Genomic DNA, 16,262 nt, shown 5'->3' on the forward strand with positions numbered 1-16,262 from the left:
ATATGTTTTAAGCTGACCTGTAAGTGAAAATAGCAAAATTGCACTATAAGGACACTTAACTATAAGTACAAGAAACCGCGGCACAAAGAAACAGGAAGGGGAGGATCTATTGAACGGAAGTGGCCGTTTCCACCAATAGCAGCAGGTTTCGCGGCTTTAGCGGGGGATTCGGTCCGTCTGTGAGGAGAGCTGTTCGCGGGAAAGAAGAATAGCAGCAGCAGGAACCACCAGATCTGACAATCTTCTCAGAGGTATAAAGAGATATTTTAAACCTGCTGCACAGTCGGGATGTTGTTCCGCTCGATCGTGGATAGAGGAGTGGGCCGACGGAGGCAGAACGGTGAGACCGGGGAGCGTTCGGGTTACCGGGGTGTGTTTGCTGGGGTATTGTGGTGCCTCTGCGGCCCTCCGGTGGGTTTCATTTCGGCTGCCATGGAGGAAAATATAGCCTAACTTTTCTGTTTTCTGTAAATCCTTCACGGTTACACTGTGATCGTTGGTTCTGATGCACTTCTGTTGACATGACAACAGAATTTAAGGCTCCACATTAGCTTAAATTAAAGCTAGCTCGCGTCCTCCATGTTTTCTTCTTATTTTCCGTCATCTATTTACATTTCCTGCGTTTGGTGGTGATGATAAAACTGGATCAGTGCACAGAAGAACGTGATCTAATTATAAAAGTCCAATTCAATCATTAGAAGTTGAGATATGAACTTATTTGCAGTAAAAACCCACCAGTGGCCATATTGCTTCGTCAATTTCACCATATTAGGGCTGCGACTGACGATAATTCCCTTTGTCTGACTCATATATTAGTTGTTTGGTTTATAAAATGTCAAACAATGAGAAGAAAAATGATGATGTTTTTCCCAAAGCGGACAAATGTCTTGTTTTGTCCACGACCCAAAGATATTCACTTCACTGTCAAAAAGAAAACAGAAAATATTCACATTTAAGAAGCTGGAATCAGAGAATTTGGCCTCATTTAAAAAACAAAACAAAACAATCAATTATCAAAATAATTGGGAATTAATGCAATAGTTGACAGCTTTGACTAATCAATTCATGTTTGCACTATTGCTTCCAATATACTGCAGTACAGTAGTATAGAGTTACCTGTGTCTCAAATAAGCTTCTCAACTGTTCATTTTTATTTATTTATTCTTTCTGTTAATTATTTTCTCAGTTAAGTTTTTTTTCTATTGTTTTGGTCTATAAAATGGTGAAAATGTTGATGAATGGTCCCTGAAGTCCAAGATGACAGATGTGTCGCTTTATATGGAAAGCCTGAAAACAGAGAATTTAGACTTTTCACCTTAAAAATATACTTAAACTGATTAATCAATTAGTTATTGCTTCTATAAGGTATCAGAAAATGAGGAAAAATGTCCAAAAAGCCCAACATGGCATTTTCAGATGTGTAGTTTTGTTCAAAGAACTTCAGTTTACGGTCATAGAGGAAGAAAGAAACCAGAAAATATTCACATTTAAGAAGCTTAAATAAAAAAAAAATAGACTTTCTTAAATAAATTTTTAAAAACAAATACTCAAACCGATTCATCAATTAGCTGTTTGGTCTATAAAAGCCCAAAATGGCATCTTTGAATGTCTTGTTTCTTCCACAACCCAAAGATATTCAGTTTACTTTTCCGAAAAGTTGGGGCAGTATTTACAATTTTTGCAATTATTTTTAAGATATGGTAAATAATACAATCAATATATTAAGAAAGGAAACTGACGTTAAGTGAAATAAACCCTTTCGTAAGTAATTTTAGTTGAGTTTGCCTGCAATATATGTATGTACTGTATCAGTTTTGCTGCCACTTGCACATTTTTGTACATTTTTCTTGTAAAGATTTCTATTTATGTCTTTTACACCACTACTTTCTTATTCTAATTATATTTCCTTATTTGTCTTGTATGCCTAAAAGGGAGAAAGTCATCTGGAATTTCATTATGCACTGTGTATAATGACAATAAAGCTTTCTTGTCTTATGCATATCAGGCATATGGACACTATTAATATCACATAGCATATCATTAACATATATTTGTACTATATTACCACCAAAGACACCACTCAAAGTCTTTCCTGGCTTGTTAAAAGGTACAAAAACCAAGCATCACCAGCCATCGCATGGAAGTGGTAGAATAAATAGTACAAATTTACCTCAGAGGCACAGTGGATTAAAATCACAAACGGTATCTCAGACTACAAAGTCTAAATGACTAAATGTCCGTCTTTCCTCTGATGCATCCATCATCCAGCTCTCCCTGCAGATCCCTGGTCCAGGTATCCTCTGAGCTCTCTGCTGGAAGGCTACCAGTGCGTCCGACATGATGAGCACGTCTCCTACGGGAACCTGGGGGACTCCGTGCCACCGTTTGGATTAGCGTTCTCCTCTGGTAATCCATTTGCATATGTTATATCTGCAGAGAGCAGGACCACGCTGACATTCACCGTCCTGACTCTGTTCTCTCACCTCTTTACAGCAGTAACGCTACAGAACGTCCTCGCTGCAGCTAATGAAGAAGGCATTGTACGGATCTACAACACAGAGAGCAGAGACAACCCGCTTCTTAAAGGTATTTTTTTCGAGAATATCTTTTTTATTAATCCCACAAGGGGAAATTTGCAAAGTGACCTTAAGCAAAGCAAGAAAACACAACTATAAGTTAAAGAGGCGTGGTATACACACTATATATGCAATATGAATAAGAAAAACAGAAGAACACAAATTTAAAAATATTTACACCACTGTTCAAAAGTTCACACAAACACAAACAATTTTATGTTTTCCAGTAAAACTCACACTTTTCTCCATGTGCTAACATAACTGCACAAGGGTTTTCTAATCATCAATGAGCCTTTCAACACCATTAGCTAACACAATGTAGCATTAGAACACAGGAGTGATGGTTGCTGGAAATGTTCCTCTGTACCCCTATGGAGATATTCCATTAAAAATCAGCCGCTATCTTAAAAAACTGCTTTTCTTTCAAAAATAAGGACATTTCTAAGTGACCACAAACTTTTGAACAGTAGTGTACATGAGTTAACGTTGCTCTATATTATGTAAAGTTGCTCAAAAATGACTGAAAGTTGCTCCGTATTAATTAAAGTTGCTCTAAATGAGTCAAAAGTTGCTCTATATTTGTGAAAGTTCCTCTATATTAGCTAAAGTTGATATTATTAGTTAAAGTTGCTCCATATTAAAGTTGCTCCATATTGGTTAAAATTGCTCTTAATGACTTAAAGTTGCTCTATATGAATTAAAATTGCTCTATATTATTTAAAGTAGCTGTAAATGAGTTAAAATGGCTCTAAATGAGTTAAAGTTGCTCTATGTTAGCTAAAGTTGTTTTATATTAGTTAAAGTTGCTCAAAAATGAGTTACAGTTCCTCTAAATGAGTTAAAATTGCTCTACATTAGTTAAAATTGCTCAAAAATTATTTAAAGTTGCTCAAAAATTAGTTAAAATTGCTCTGCATTAGTTAAAGTTGCTCCATATTCATTAAAATTGCTCTTGAGTCAAAGTTGCTCTATATAATTTAAAGTTGCTCTAAGTGAGTTAAAGTTGGTCCATATTCATTAAAATTGCTCTTGAGTCAAAGTTGCTCTATATAATTTAAAGTTGCTCTAAGTGAGTTAAAGTTGGTCCATATTAGTTAAAGTTGCTCTAAGTGAGTTAAAGTTGGTCCATATTAGTTAAAGTTGCTCTAAGTGAGTCAAAGTTGCTCTATATTAGTTAAAGTTGCTCTAAGTGAGTGGCTGATTGGTGTTTACAGAATGGCTGGCTCATGAGAACGCCGTGTTCGACATCGCCTGGGTCCCCGGGGAGCCTCAGTTAGTAAGTACACAGAAACTCCTCGTGAACTCCTTATTTCTCTACATGTAAAGCCTGTTCTTACGATGCGTGTCGTCTTCAGGTGACTGCAGCAGGCGACCAGACCGCCAGGCTGTGGGACGTGAAGACCGGGGAGCTGCTGGGAAGCTTCAAGGGTCACCTCTGTAGCCTCAAGTCTGTCGCATTCGCCCCGCAGGAGAAAGGTACACTTTAGACCGACTGAATGCTGTTTTTGTGCAGGTTGTGTGTGGTCCCTTTTCAAAGTAACAGGAAAACACTGCGTTCATGTCGGCGCTTTCGTGTTACCGAGACACAAAAACACTCTAGACTTGTTGAATCCCACTTTAAAAGTCAATAAAAAGAAACAACAGTAACTTTAAGCTGGTGTTTTTAAAACATTTGATGCTGGTTGAGAAGCTGTTGATGATTTTTGTCTTCTTTTAACAGCTGTTTTCTCTACTGGAGCCAGAGATGGAAATATTATGGTCTGGGACACCAGGTGCAGCAAAAAAGGTGTCATTTCTAGATTTTAATTACACGAGCTGCATTTTTGCAATGCGTTTTATTTAGTTTTTCAATCTTTATTGTTCATTTTTGAATTCTATTTAGCTTTATTACCATTTATTGGTTTGTGATATCCAATTTAATGTAAGTCTTTATAGCCTGTAATATGTTTTTTCTGTACATTTAATTATTCTACATGTAATTTATTTACCCGCAATCTATTTTGGACATTCTGTGTTTTATTATAAGATTTTTTTTTTATTAATATGAGATTAGGGATTGTGCAATATCTGTTGAATGTAGATGTGTGGGTGTGTCTGAAATGTGTGGGTTTTTTGGTATATATTATGTGAGATTTATTGTGTTTTGTGTTTCCATCTTCCTCTCAGACGGTTGCTACAAACAGGTGAAACAAATCAGCGGTGCTCACAACAAAGCAGAGGCGAACCCCCCCTCAAAGACGAAGAAGAGGCGGAGCAGCATGCGTGGCATGGCTCCTAGCGTGGTGAGTTTCCTCAATGATCATCCAAATAAAGAGTTCAGATTGAATAAATATGAAATATAGCATCAGGACACGGTTAACATGTTGATGCACCAGTAGTAAAATGCTAATGTGATCTTTTTCTCAGCAGTAGAAGCTAGATATTTAGCTGCTGTTACTGCTGACCAAGAGGACAAACTGACTGATGGAAAACAGTCCAAAGAATTAGTCTGATCCTGATAATATGAGGTAGAGTGAGACATTCAATCAAGGCTGACAATGTTCTGAAAATATGAAAAATAGAAGAGAGGACATAGCTTTGCTCTACCCATTCTTTAGGAAAACTGTTTGATGATGCTGACGACAAAAACAAGATGCGAAACGAGACAGCAATTGACAAAAACGAGACACAAAACGACAAAAACAAGATGCGAAATGACAGAAACGAGAGAGAAACTGACAAAAATGAGACACAAATGACAAAAATGTCATTAACGGGGTTGTTGTGGGACACACGTTCCATGCATAATAATTATGTAAAGTATTATGTTGATTTAAAAAATGTTCCCACAATTACAAGAGACATCAATGAATGAATAATACCAAAAAAAGGACATTTAAATTTCATTTTAACTGTTTTATTTGAGATTCAATTTGGTCATCAGGGGGGTTGGGACAAGAGAAAAATGGCATTTTAGGGGGAACTTCAGACTTATTTGGTAGTTTTAGGAATAATTTCAAACATTCTTTTCTCCTAGTTTTTTTTAGATTTGGTCTCAGGACAAGTACATTTACACAACAACTGCATGTTTTAGTATTTTGAATATGATTTATTTGAAATTTGATGGGTAAAATGTCCTCCAGTTCTGGAATGACCCATGAACCACTATCAGGGGTCATTCTGCATAAGGTCCACTTTGGATATTTTGTCTTTTTTTTTTACAGCAATACCACTGTACTTTTACTTCAGTAAAATTTTTAATGCAGGATTTGTACTTACAGTTGAGTATTCTTACAGTGTAATATTGCTATTTTCACTGACAGGGTCAGCTTAAAACATAAAAATGCCATTGAAGATGCACGCCTAAATTAAAAATAATCTTCAGAAACTTTTCATTCCTCCTCTTTCATTGAAAAAAAAAAAAACCCTCAGAATTTCTGAACATGCAAGTATTTCTCATTTTAAATGTCTGCTGCTGCCTTATTATGTCATGTGTCTTACTGGATGCAATATTTTCCTTTGAAACTTCACAGGAAAGTTCTTTTCCTATATTGCTTCATTCAAATCACCAAAAGGCACAGATTTAGTTTTTTCTTTTCAAATGAGAATATTTATAATGATTATTGATATGTTGATTGAAGGGGCTGCACAGTGGTGTAGTGGTTAGCACTTTCGCCTTGCAGCAAGAAGGTCCCTGGTTCGTGTCCCGGCTTTCCCGGGATCTTTCTGCATGGAGTTTGCATGTTCTCCCTGTGCATGCGTGGGTTTTCTCCGGGTACTCCGGCTTCCTCCCACAGTCCAAAAATATGCTGAGGTTAATTGATTATTCTAAATTGCCCGTAGGTGTGAATGTGAGAGTGCTTGTTTGTCTTTGTATGTAGCCCTGTGACAGACTGGTGACCTGTCTAGGGTGTCCCCTGCCTTCACCTGAGTCAGCTGGGATAGACTCCAGCCCCCCCATGACCCTAGTGAGGATTAAGCGGTGTATAGATAATGGATGGATGTTGATTGAAGGCTGATCTTTGGGTGTTTTGAGTGTTTTTTTATGTTGTTTTTTTGCAGGACACCCAGCAGAGTGTTACGGTGGTTTTGTTCCGTGATGAGCAAACCCTCATCTCTTCGGGGGCTGTCGATGGGTAAAGAAAGCACCTCAGCTCATCAGTATGAAATGACTCCAACCAGAGTTGTGTGCTTGTTTTTATTTTCATTGTTTTAATTCCCCTCATCAGAGTGGTGAAGATGTGGGATCTGAGGAAGACCTACACCGCCCACCACCAGGACCCTGCACCGCTGCAGACGTACCCGTACCCCGGCTCCTGCATGCGCATGCGACTGGGTTAGTCCTCTGCTGTTCTGACCGCCGTGTTTAACTGAAATATGCGAGTGACCACAGGTGAGCTGAAGTGCTTCTGCGTGTGTTGCAGGTTATTCTGGACTCGTCCTGGACTCGTCAAGATCCAACGTCATGTGTAACTGTACGGACGACAGCATCTACATGTTCAATGTCTGCGGAGTGAAAACCTCTCCAGGTGAATGAGTACTTTATTCTGGCTACACAAGGGTCATTCCAGAGTCGGAGGACGTTTAGGCTTCAAAATGATTGAAAAATAAACCTGCTCTTTTACAATTCCCTGCTCCATATTCATCAATAATAGGTAATAAGCTATCAAAGTCTTGATTGGCTCAGCTTCCACATCAATGGTAGCATTTTTATTCCATGTTTTCTGTGTTGTTTGCTAACCCTACTCTAATCACAGTAACAGGGTTGCTAATCCATGCTAATGTGATCTTTTTCTCAGCAGTAGAAGCTAGATATTTAGCTGCTGTTACTGCTGACCAAGAGGACAAACTGACTGATGGAAAACAGTCCAAAGAATTAGTCTGATCCTGATAATATGAGGTAGAGTGAGACGTTCAATCAAGGCTGACAATGTGATGAAAATATGAAAAATAGAAGAGAGGACATAGCTTTGCTCTACACATTCTTTAGGAAAACTGTTTGATAATGTTATTTCCATCGCATCACATGATTCACTGTTTTCTTCTTCTACCAGCTAAACAGGTTATATTAACGGGGTTGTTGTGGGACACACATTCTATGCATAATAGTTATTATTTAAAATATTATGTTGATTAAAAAAAACGTTCCAACAATTACAAGAAAAAATAATACCATAAACAGGAGATTTAAATTTAATTTTAACTGTTTTATCTCACATTCAATTTGGTCATCAGGGGGCGGGACAAGAGAAAAACGAAACTCCAGACTTATTTGGTATTTGTAAAAAATATTTTCAAACATTCTTTTCTTTTTTAGATTTGGTCTCAGAACAAATAAATTTACACAACAACTTCATGTTTTAGTATTTTGCACATGGACTATTTGAAATTTGATGGGTGGGACGTAAAATGTCCTCCAATTCTGGAATAGAATAGAACGGAGTGTGCTTTATTGTCATTATACAGTGTACAACGATGTTGGAGAGCTTCTCTTTTTTAGTGCAAACATAGTGCAAGATAAACAGTCTCTATTTACAAATATACTTATAAATGTCACAAATGATAAATATCTTAAAATATGAGGATTGTGAAGAACAATAATGTATTGCACTGTAAAAAAAAGTGTGTTGCACACTTTGGTATGATTGTATTGCGCGGGGTGAGTGGATGTGAGGTAGTATAGAGCAGCAGCAGCAGAGACAGTGATATATATTGCACATTTTACATTATATTGTTGGCTGGGTTGTTACATGTGAGAGTTCAGGGTGGTGATGGCTCTCGGAATGACCCACATGTTGGTTACACCGATCAGGTATAACATTATGACCGCCTGCCTAATATTGTGTTGTTCACTTTTATGCTGCTAAAGCTCCTCTGACCCAGTGGGACATGGAATCAGGGCCTCTGGGGATGTTCTGTGTCACCAATGAATTCTGTGGGTTTACTAGCAGTCTTTACAATCCTGTTGAGCTGTCCTTTGTCCTGGGCCCTGCAGCTGCCAAACCAGGATGTGGAGCTCTGAGTCCAAGTGTTTTCAGTTGAGGTGAGGTGTAGGGAGTCCTGCTTTTCTGAGTCTCCGGAGACGCTTTTGTGTCTCTTGGTGACTTCTGTGGAGATGATGGAGAAGGACAGGGCATTATGGAGGTGTACTCCCAGGAACTTAGTGCTCTTGACCCGCTCCATGATGGCACCGTTTATAGTGATTTTTTGTGTTAGGATCATTGTAAGACCTCCTGAACTCAATCGCCATTTCTTTTTGCCATGGGAAGTGTGGGATTGTGGGTTTGCTTGACTTGCAGTGTTTAGATGGGTGGTACATGTCACACATCCACAGGAATGTCAGGACTCAAGGTTTCCCAGCAGAACGTTGCATTAGAACAAGATGATCGTTGTTATTCACTTCACCTGTCAGTGGACATAAGGTTGTGGAAGTCAAAATGGGCCTTTCCCAGCTTATCCTAGTATATCACTAGATGGGGCTAATGTCCTCTGCTTCAACTGTTGGAGGGAGGAGAGCGAGAAGCAACAGGGCCCCGTTAAAACAAATGAAAAGTACTGTGGAGATGTTCTGTGTGCTTGTGTGAGTTTATTCTAATACGAGTCGGACTCTAAATGTGCTATTCTTGACCTGACGTCTCAAATAGCAGCGACTCATGTGGTTAATAATGACACCATGCAAGACAGGCAGCCATTTTGAAGCACATCATGACACATCACAGTAAAAAAGGAAAGACGGTGTCACCGGAGTTACCGACTAATTCACTAAACGCACCGGAGCTAAAGGAAAGTTTTAATCCTGAATATGATGCATTTCTTGGTTCTCATTTTAGCTGTTTCTGTTGCTCTGTTCCTTTTCCTTATTCAAGTGTGTCTTGACTTTTAATGTTCTCCACATTGAAGTTTAACCCTTTCATGCATGAATTATGATAACCTCAGTCAGGATTTTTTTTTACTAATTGTTTTTATTCATCTTTAGGCATGAAAAAAACTTTATTTTTTTTCAACCCATTTTTAAAAAAATATATTTACATGTCCACTCAGGTGGCCACCATGCATTTTGTTTTAGAAATATGAATTTAACAAACAAATGAATAAAATGATATACAGTGCGTTGAACTGTGAAATGTGATGTGAACTATAAAATAATATAATGTATGCATAAATAGTCCAAACAGCATTGAGGGATTCACTCTCCTGTATAGATTCCTAAGTCTCTGGCTCATTGTCCATCCACTGTCAGCCATATCAGGATGTACTGCCCCAGCAATAACTTACACTGAATGCTTTCATGGCTAGCTCTACTGCAAGGAAACTATTGCAAACTTTGCCAGCACGTCAAAATCAAACTAAAATCAGTTTTATTAGCCAGGTCATAATAGAAAGAGTATGCACACCCCTGGCACAAAATTGGATCCGTCTCTGAACTGAGCATAGCATGACACTCAGAATAATATCTAGTGATGCATCCTTTCTGGACTCATCGTCCTCAGCTCCACTGTCACTACTACGACTATTTACTAATCCTCTCCTTTCTGGTAGCCATTCCTTCTCACTTCTACTAGCATCATCCTTCTCACGTGACTGTGGTAATTCCTCTACTATCCTGTCAGCCTGTCTATGATGCCCTGCTGCTGAGCTCTACAAAATAGAAATGCATACAAAAACTTCCAGTTACAGTCTAAAAACACTAAAAAGCTTATGTACAGCCAAAATAAGTTCCTGCAGATGACATATTTTCAAGAACAGCAGCAGTAAAAGCCTAATTGTTGCCAATATGTTGTAGTTGAAATATAGCTGGTGATGCATGATGTGCAATTTAGTTGACATGAGATTAATCATAATTTCCTCCCAGTATAAAATCAACACTTGGAAAATTTTGCAATTTCATGGCTCCTTAGATGTTACTTGATGTCACCATATTTTTCTTTCCCGCAAAGTCTTTTTTATTGAAGGTTTGAACAAAAGAAAACGAGGAACTTGGTGTTTCTGGCTGCCTGTCGGCCATCTTGGTTTCACTCTTTTTTTTAATTAATTTGCAATAGCTAGCCAATCACTGGTAGTGCATGAAATGATGCAACAGGATCCACTGTAGTGGCTGATGTGCAACTATGCCATCAAAACTCATGCACATACAAGAAAACAGCTTTTGAATAGCTGTACACTGTAGTGACCTCAATGCATGAAAGGGTTAATTTAGTGATCTTGTGGTATGTTTTCTTCAACAGTGGCGGTTTTCAGTGGCCACCAGAACTCCTCGTTTTATGTCAAGTCCACTATCAGCCCTGATGACCAGTTCTTAGCCAGTGGATCAAGCGACAACCACACATACATCTGGAAGGTATGTTTTCTACTGAATGTTGCCTTGATATAATATATAATGGAAAAGTTGCATTCATGTTTGCTTGTTTGACACAAATAGTTATTTTTTTTCACATTTTAGATCTGTGATCCTCAACATCCTCCCACGATGCTTCAAGGCCACAGTGAGGAGGTCACATCTGTTGCATGGTGTCCAACAGACTTCACCAAGGTAGGACCGCAAATCTTCATCTTTTTTTCTACGTCTTCTGCACTTTTTTATCAAGTGCAATGGTCTCACTGTCAATATCATCATTGTCAAGTGCAATATTTCTGTGCAACACATCCGTTTACTGTCAATCACTTTCTGTTTATGTTTCTTGTTATTTAGTTTACAATTTACATTTTGTATTTCTTATTTTATTTATTTATTTTTATTTTTTAGACACTATTCCCTGGCATCCATTTAGACACTTCACACACTTAGACACTTTACATTTTGTGCTTTGTATTCTTTTTTTTATTTCTATTTAATTATTAACTTTCTGTAATTGTGTGTATTTCATTAACTTCCTAACTCCTTTCCTCTGTTATGAGTAATATCCTTTCTTGTCTCCTATCCTGTCTCCTATCCTGTCTCCTATCCTGTCTCCTATCCTTTCTCCTACCCTATCCCATCTCCTGTACTATATCCCATCCTATCATATCTCCTATCCTGTCTCCTATCCTGTCTCCTATCCTATCCCCTAAGTTCTCTATTTCTAAATAAAATCTGGGCACTTCTACTATTCACAAGCCGACTAACCAGTGTGATTTCCATCTTTTCTTGATGCAAAACTTTCCGTTACATCTCATCTGTACTCTCACACATCCTAAACAGAGAGTACCAGCTCCTGCCATAACAGTTTCTCAACTTTACATCTACCAGGCTGAAAAACTCCTTTGCATACAGTCTGTTCTGCAGGATAAACAGGATTGGTGTGTTCTTAAATGAGGTTTCTGTACTGGAAAATTTTCCCAGTATGTTTGTTAATACTGTTTGTCGTATGATGTTTCTCCATGAGCACGGCTGGACAAGGGTCATATGAATTATGGTAGAAACCGTTTTAAACTCAAAGTTTTCTCTAAGGAAGTTAAATCATTCCAGTTTAAGGTGACAATAAAGTTACATCATATCGTATTGGATACAGTGCTTTTTTTTATTTTCCCTGCTGTGAAGCTGAGCAGTTTTAATGAGCCTCTGTGTATAAACCCCACTGCTCTGTTGGCAGATTGCTTCCTGTTCTGATGATCACACTATACGGATCTGGCGGCTTCACCGGGACATAGATGGAGCAGAATCATCAGTGTGGGAAGCTAACAGAGTAGGATGGGCTCATCCAGTGTCTGCCTCAAGTGAGTATTTCACTGAACGCAGCTTACATAGATTACCTTTCAGCTACACTGTAAAATATTGCTGCTTTAAGCAAGTTTTAACTGTACTGTTTTCACAGCAGATTTTTCTCTGCTTCCTTTAAAATTACAGATAGTAAATAATGAAATCACAGAAAAACAGTATTCATTTATATGTTGACTGTAAAAAAAAAAAAAAAAAAAGCCAAATCTGTATTTTATCAAATGGTAATTGGTTCTTTTACAAAGTTTGACCGTGAAATTAACTACTTTTTACTGTATTAAAATCAGCAAAAAATATAAAAATTGGAGAGATATTTGCAGTTGCTTGAAAGAAAAGCTGTGTATATTGAGCATTTTAAAATAGTAAATCAATTATATTCCAGATTCTCTATGTAGGTGAAAGTTACCGGTAATATCTATTAAAATTACAGAGAAAGGCATTTATTTACATGTTGACTGTAAAAATAACAAAGAAAAAAACCCACTCCAAACCTGTACATACAGCCCATATCAAGAATGCGATTTATACAAAATAATTTTGCAAAATTTATTGTATTTAAAATCTAAATATAATTATTTTGCTGATATTTGCCAGTATTTACAGTGTTTTTTAAAAGAATATTTCACCCTTTTTCTTTACAGATTTAGTTTTTATAGTGTACCATATATGAATGAATGTTTTTATTTTGGACATGTGAGAAGAAAAAAGCCACAAAAACAAATCAAACTATTCAAAACAACAACAAAACAAAGCAAAAAATAATAATCCAACATTTCCGAAAAGGAGCAGGACGAAGCATAAGTTATTTTTTTTATTCCTACCCCTTTTCCATCTCGACCATCATATAGCCACATAAACAGAGATATTCTGCTCGCATTATTATAAACTAACATTTTGGGTGTCCATCCTGCCATGTTGCTACCTAAGAATGTGAAATAAGTAATCGCTTCTTCTTAAATCACTGCTGCCCTCCAGAATTTGTCACCACGTACGATGTCACATCTGACTAACGTTGCTTTATTCTGTTCAGGGCCTTCAGTCAGAACTGAGACGACCCCCGCCAAGGTCCAGAGGACGGAGAGTCTTGGTGGCTTATCCTCACCCCGGCTTGCTGCCTGTGCTCCCAGTGGAGCCGCCCTGCCTTTTCCATCCAGCACCCCATCGCCCATCCACTCTGAGGACGCCAAGGCGGCCGCTGTTCGCCAGAGAACACCGCTGTCCATCAAACAGTGGTTATCCCCGAGCCGTGGATCTCCCGGTCAGGTCAGCCCTCCGCTCCGCCGGGTGCTGACCCCGTGTCCCCAGAGCCCGGCGAGCAGCACCTCTCCCACAGAACGACGGGCCAAACGGAGGCTGGAAACCGGTGACAGTCCGTCAGCAGGCTGCGAGGGCACACAACAGTGTGACTGTGTCGCTGAACTTTACCCTGGAGCCAAGAGAAGCCGCCTCCTGGCTGGTATCTGCTGCCCTGTCCAGGAGAGCTCAGGACAAACAGACTGCCACACAGAGGACAGCAAACAGGCCTCCTCCAGACAGACTGGCAAGGAGAACTGTTCTCCCAGAGGAGTCAACTGGCTGTCAGAGATGGGCCAAAAGATGAAGAAATGTCACGGAAGCCCCAGTACTCCCAGGAGTCCCAGCACCTCGAAGAAGCAAGAAGGGAAGACACCAGCTTCACCAGTAAGTACACAACTCCCATTTTTGGAAGTGACCTCTACCTTTTCTCAGTTATCAGCCATCACCTTTTAACCCTCGTGTCGTCCTGCAGGTCAGATTGACCCGTTTTAAAGTTTGAAAATGTGGAAAAATATATTTTCACAGTGAAACTTCTGATGTCCACATTTGCAACATTTTTGGGAAATTTTTGAACATTTTTTGGTGGAAAAAAGAAGTGCCAAAAAAAATATGTTTCTTGAGAACATTCACAAAAAATCTGCCAAAATCCAGCGAATTTTTTGTGAATGTTCTTGAAGAAAATATAAGAAGTTTTACTGATATATATGTAATCACTTTAGATATTTTTGGGATTTTTTGGAAGATTTTTACTAATTTAAAAAAAAAAAATATTTACAAGAATTTTCTTGCCAAATTTGGGGGATTTTTTTAAAAATAAAACTTTTAAGGGAAACTTTTAAGGAATTATTGGAATTTTCTTCCTGAAGGTTTTGCAAATTTTCTAAAATTTTTTGCTGAATTTTGGGATTTTTTTTTTAGACAAGGAAACAATATTTTTTGGTGTCCGTAAATGAAGACAGCAGGAGGGTTAACTGGTGGTTTTGTTTTTACTGTACAAGTCGAAAACTAGTATTGAAGCAAATTTCAACTTTTTCTTGGAGGCACCAACAAAATATCTGTCATTCATTGGTATCTCTCCTTATTGGTGCTGATGTTTCCATACGTGCATGTTTTTGTTCAGAAAGAAGATTATTGCATTCGACTGATCATTTTTCCTTTTTGTTTTTCCAGGCCATCCGCTCGCCACAAACCATGAAGAAAATCTCCATGTATTTTACAAGAAGGCCTCTGGAGTGACCCACTTGAGTCGATTAAATGCTTCTGTTTAAGATGCTATGTTTTTATTTTATTTGGGATATTTTGAAGTGGAACCCTCAGACGTTAAGCCTCTAAGAGCTGATTGATGACCAGATTACAGGAGTATATGAACCTCGGCTGCACTGAGAAGGACTTAATAGCCATTCTGAATATTTGATGCTGTGGTTTTGACAATTAATGACTGCATTTTTTAAAAAATTTTTTGGGTTTTGGGGGGTTTTTTTGTTAGATAATTGCCTCTTAGGTTTTGCAGTCGCCTCCTGCACAATTTTCTGGTGCTGTGCGCAATTTCTATAAGAAATGAAGTTGCACGTTGCAGTGTAAATCTTTCAATTAACTCAAATCTCACAACTTTACAAGATGCTTTAGCATTCAATGCAAAAACCCACATTTAATACAGTGTTCATGAGGCTGACTTGCTGTCAATCCTCCAGTGTAGAGAAAAATATTCTGCTAAAAAAATTATTTGGTTAACATGTTTGAGCCCTTTTATCAACTTCACCAACATTAAAAGGTGAGCCACTCACAGACCATTTCATTTTGTAAGCAAATCATTTATATCTTTATCTGTTTGTGGGCTTTTTTATGTATGGGTTCAATCTTTTCAATCAGTGTTACACAAACAATTGTTTTTTTCTTTTTTTTTGTTGAGAAAATGCTTAAGTTGTTTATATGTACAAAATAACCGTGGAATGGTTTATTTGTATTTAATTGATACCGCTTTGTCATGGTCAGATGTTATTAAATTTAAAATAGTTTTCAGTCTGTGTGACATATTAATGACTGCATCCTGTCAGTGTGATCCATGTGTTTGCGTGAAAAAGATGGTGGGGAGTGAGACACAAGCGACAGTAATGCATTCATAAAACATCAAACCCTTCTATGTTTTTGCAGAAAATTACTTTGTCACAGCAACTACAACTGCAATCAAGAACCAACATGTAACACTGAGCATGCAATATTTTGGACACTAAACAATTTTCTCAGATAATAAAATATTTGTAACAATGTGCAGAATGCAAAGATGTAGAAAAATTTACAATGTAAAAACATCGTGTGAAAATGACTTGCCTACAGTCACTGTGCATATCTAAAATCATAACAGCAGAGAAATATCTATATAAATATGTGGAACAGTATTGGAAGATATGCGACATATGAACAGAATTAAGCATTTGAACCCATACATGCATTAAGAGGTAGAATGACCCAGCAGCTCAGGAAGAGAATTTTAAGATTGGAATAAGATGTACAAAATATACTTAATTTGGTGTAGCTGGAATATATTTACTCTCCTTCTTTAGCCTGCTATCATATAACAGGCTGGCCCAAGGTGAAAGCTATATTCTTCAATTCTCTGCAGATTTAAGTTAAAGTTGGCAGAATGATGTTGTAATTTATGGTCACAGATATTTTACACCATATTTTCTGTTCTCTAACGCAGGTTAGACAAAACACTA

The 16,262-nt window shown here is 37.9% G+C and overlaps 1 protein-coding gene across 2 annotated transcripts; it reads left to right on the top strand.

Annotated features, from left to right (window-relative positions):
- Positions 1 to 160: 160 nt before the first annotated feature.
- On the top strand, positions 161 to 15,564 carry dtl (denticleless E3 ubiquitin protein ligase homolog (Drosophila)). 2 transcript variants are annotated; one of them, XM_023297006.3, is made up of 15 exons: positions 161 to 340; positions 2,269 to 2,406; positions 2,494 to 2,586; positions 3,791 to 3,852; positions 3,932 to 4,052; positions 4,297 to 4,362; positions 4,743 to 4,858; positions 6,618 to 6,691; positions 6,785 to 6,891; positions 6,980 to 7,084; positions 10,781 to 10,893; positions 10,996 to 11,085; positions 12,125 to 12,248; positions 13,280 to 13,929; positions 14,716 to 15,564. In XM_023297006.3, the coding sequence occupies exons 1-15, from the start codon at positions 289 to 291 to the stop codon at positions 14,779 to 14,781; spliced, it is 1,977 nt and encodes a 658-aa protein (XP_023152774.2). In that variant the 5' UTR covers positions 161 to 288; the 3' UTR covers positions 14,782 to 15,564. The 2 variants fall into 2 exon arrangements, with proteins under 2 accessions (XP_023152774.2, XP_035798227.2); XM_035942334.2 differs by having other exon boundaries at positions 2,497 to 2,586.
- The last annotated feature ends 698 nt before the right edge of the window (positions 15,565 to 16,262 follow it).

Source organism: Amphiprion ocellaris, chromosome 12 (assembly GCF_022539595.1).
Source record: "Amphiprion ocellaris isolate individual 3 ecotype Okinawa chromosome 12, ASM2253959v1, whole genome shotgun sequence".
Classification (NCBI taxonomy): Eukaryota; Metazoa; Chordata; class Actinopteri; family Pomacentridae; genus Amphiprion; species Amphiprion ocellaris.

What these genes read in the sequence shown, in the direction of transcription:
- dtl (XM_023297006.3), top strand. Translation starts at nt 289, where the DNA reads ATGTTGTTCCGCTCGATCGTGGATAGAGGAGTGGGCCGACGGAGGCAG. An exon ending in GGGCCGACGGAGGCAGAACG is followed by an intron (nt 341 to 2,268) that starts GTGAGACCGGGG and finishes TCCATCATCCAG; the next exon opens with CTCTCCCTGCAGATCCCTGG. An exon ending in CTGCATGCGCATGCGACTGG is followed by an intron (nt 6,892 to 6,979) that starts GTTAGTCCTCTG and finishes CGTGTGTTGCAG; the next exon opens with GTTATTCTGGACTCGTCCTG.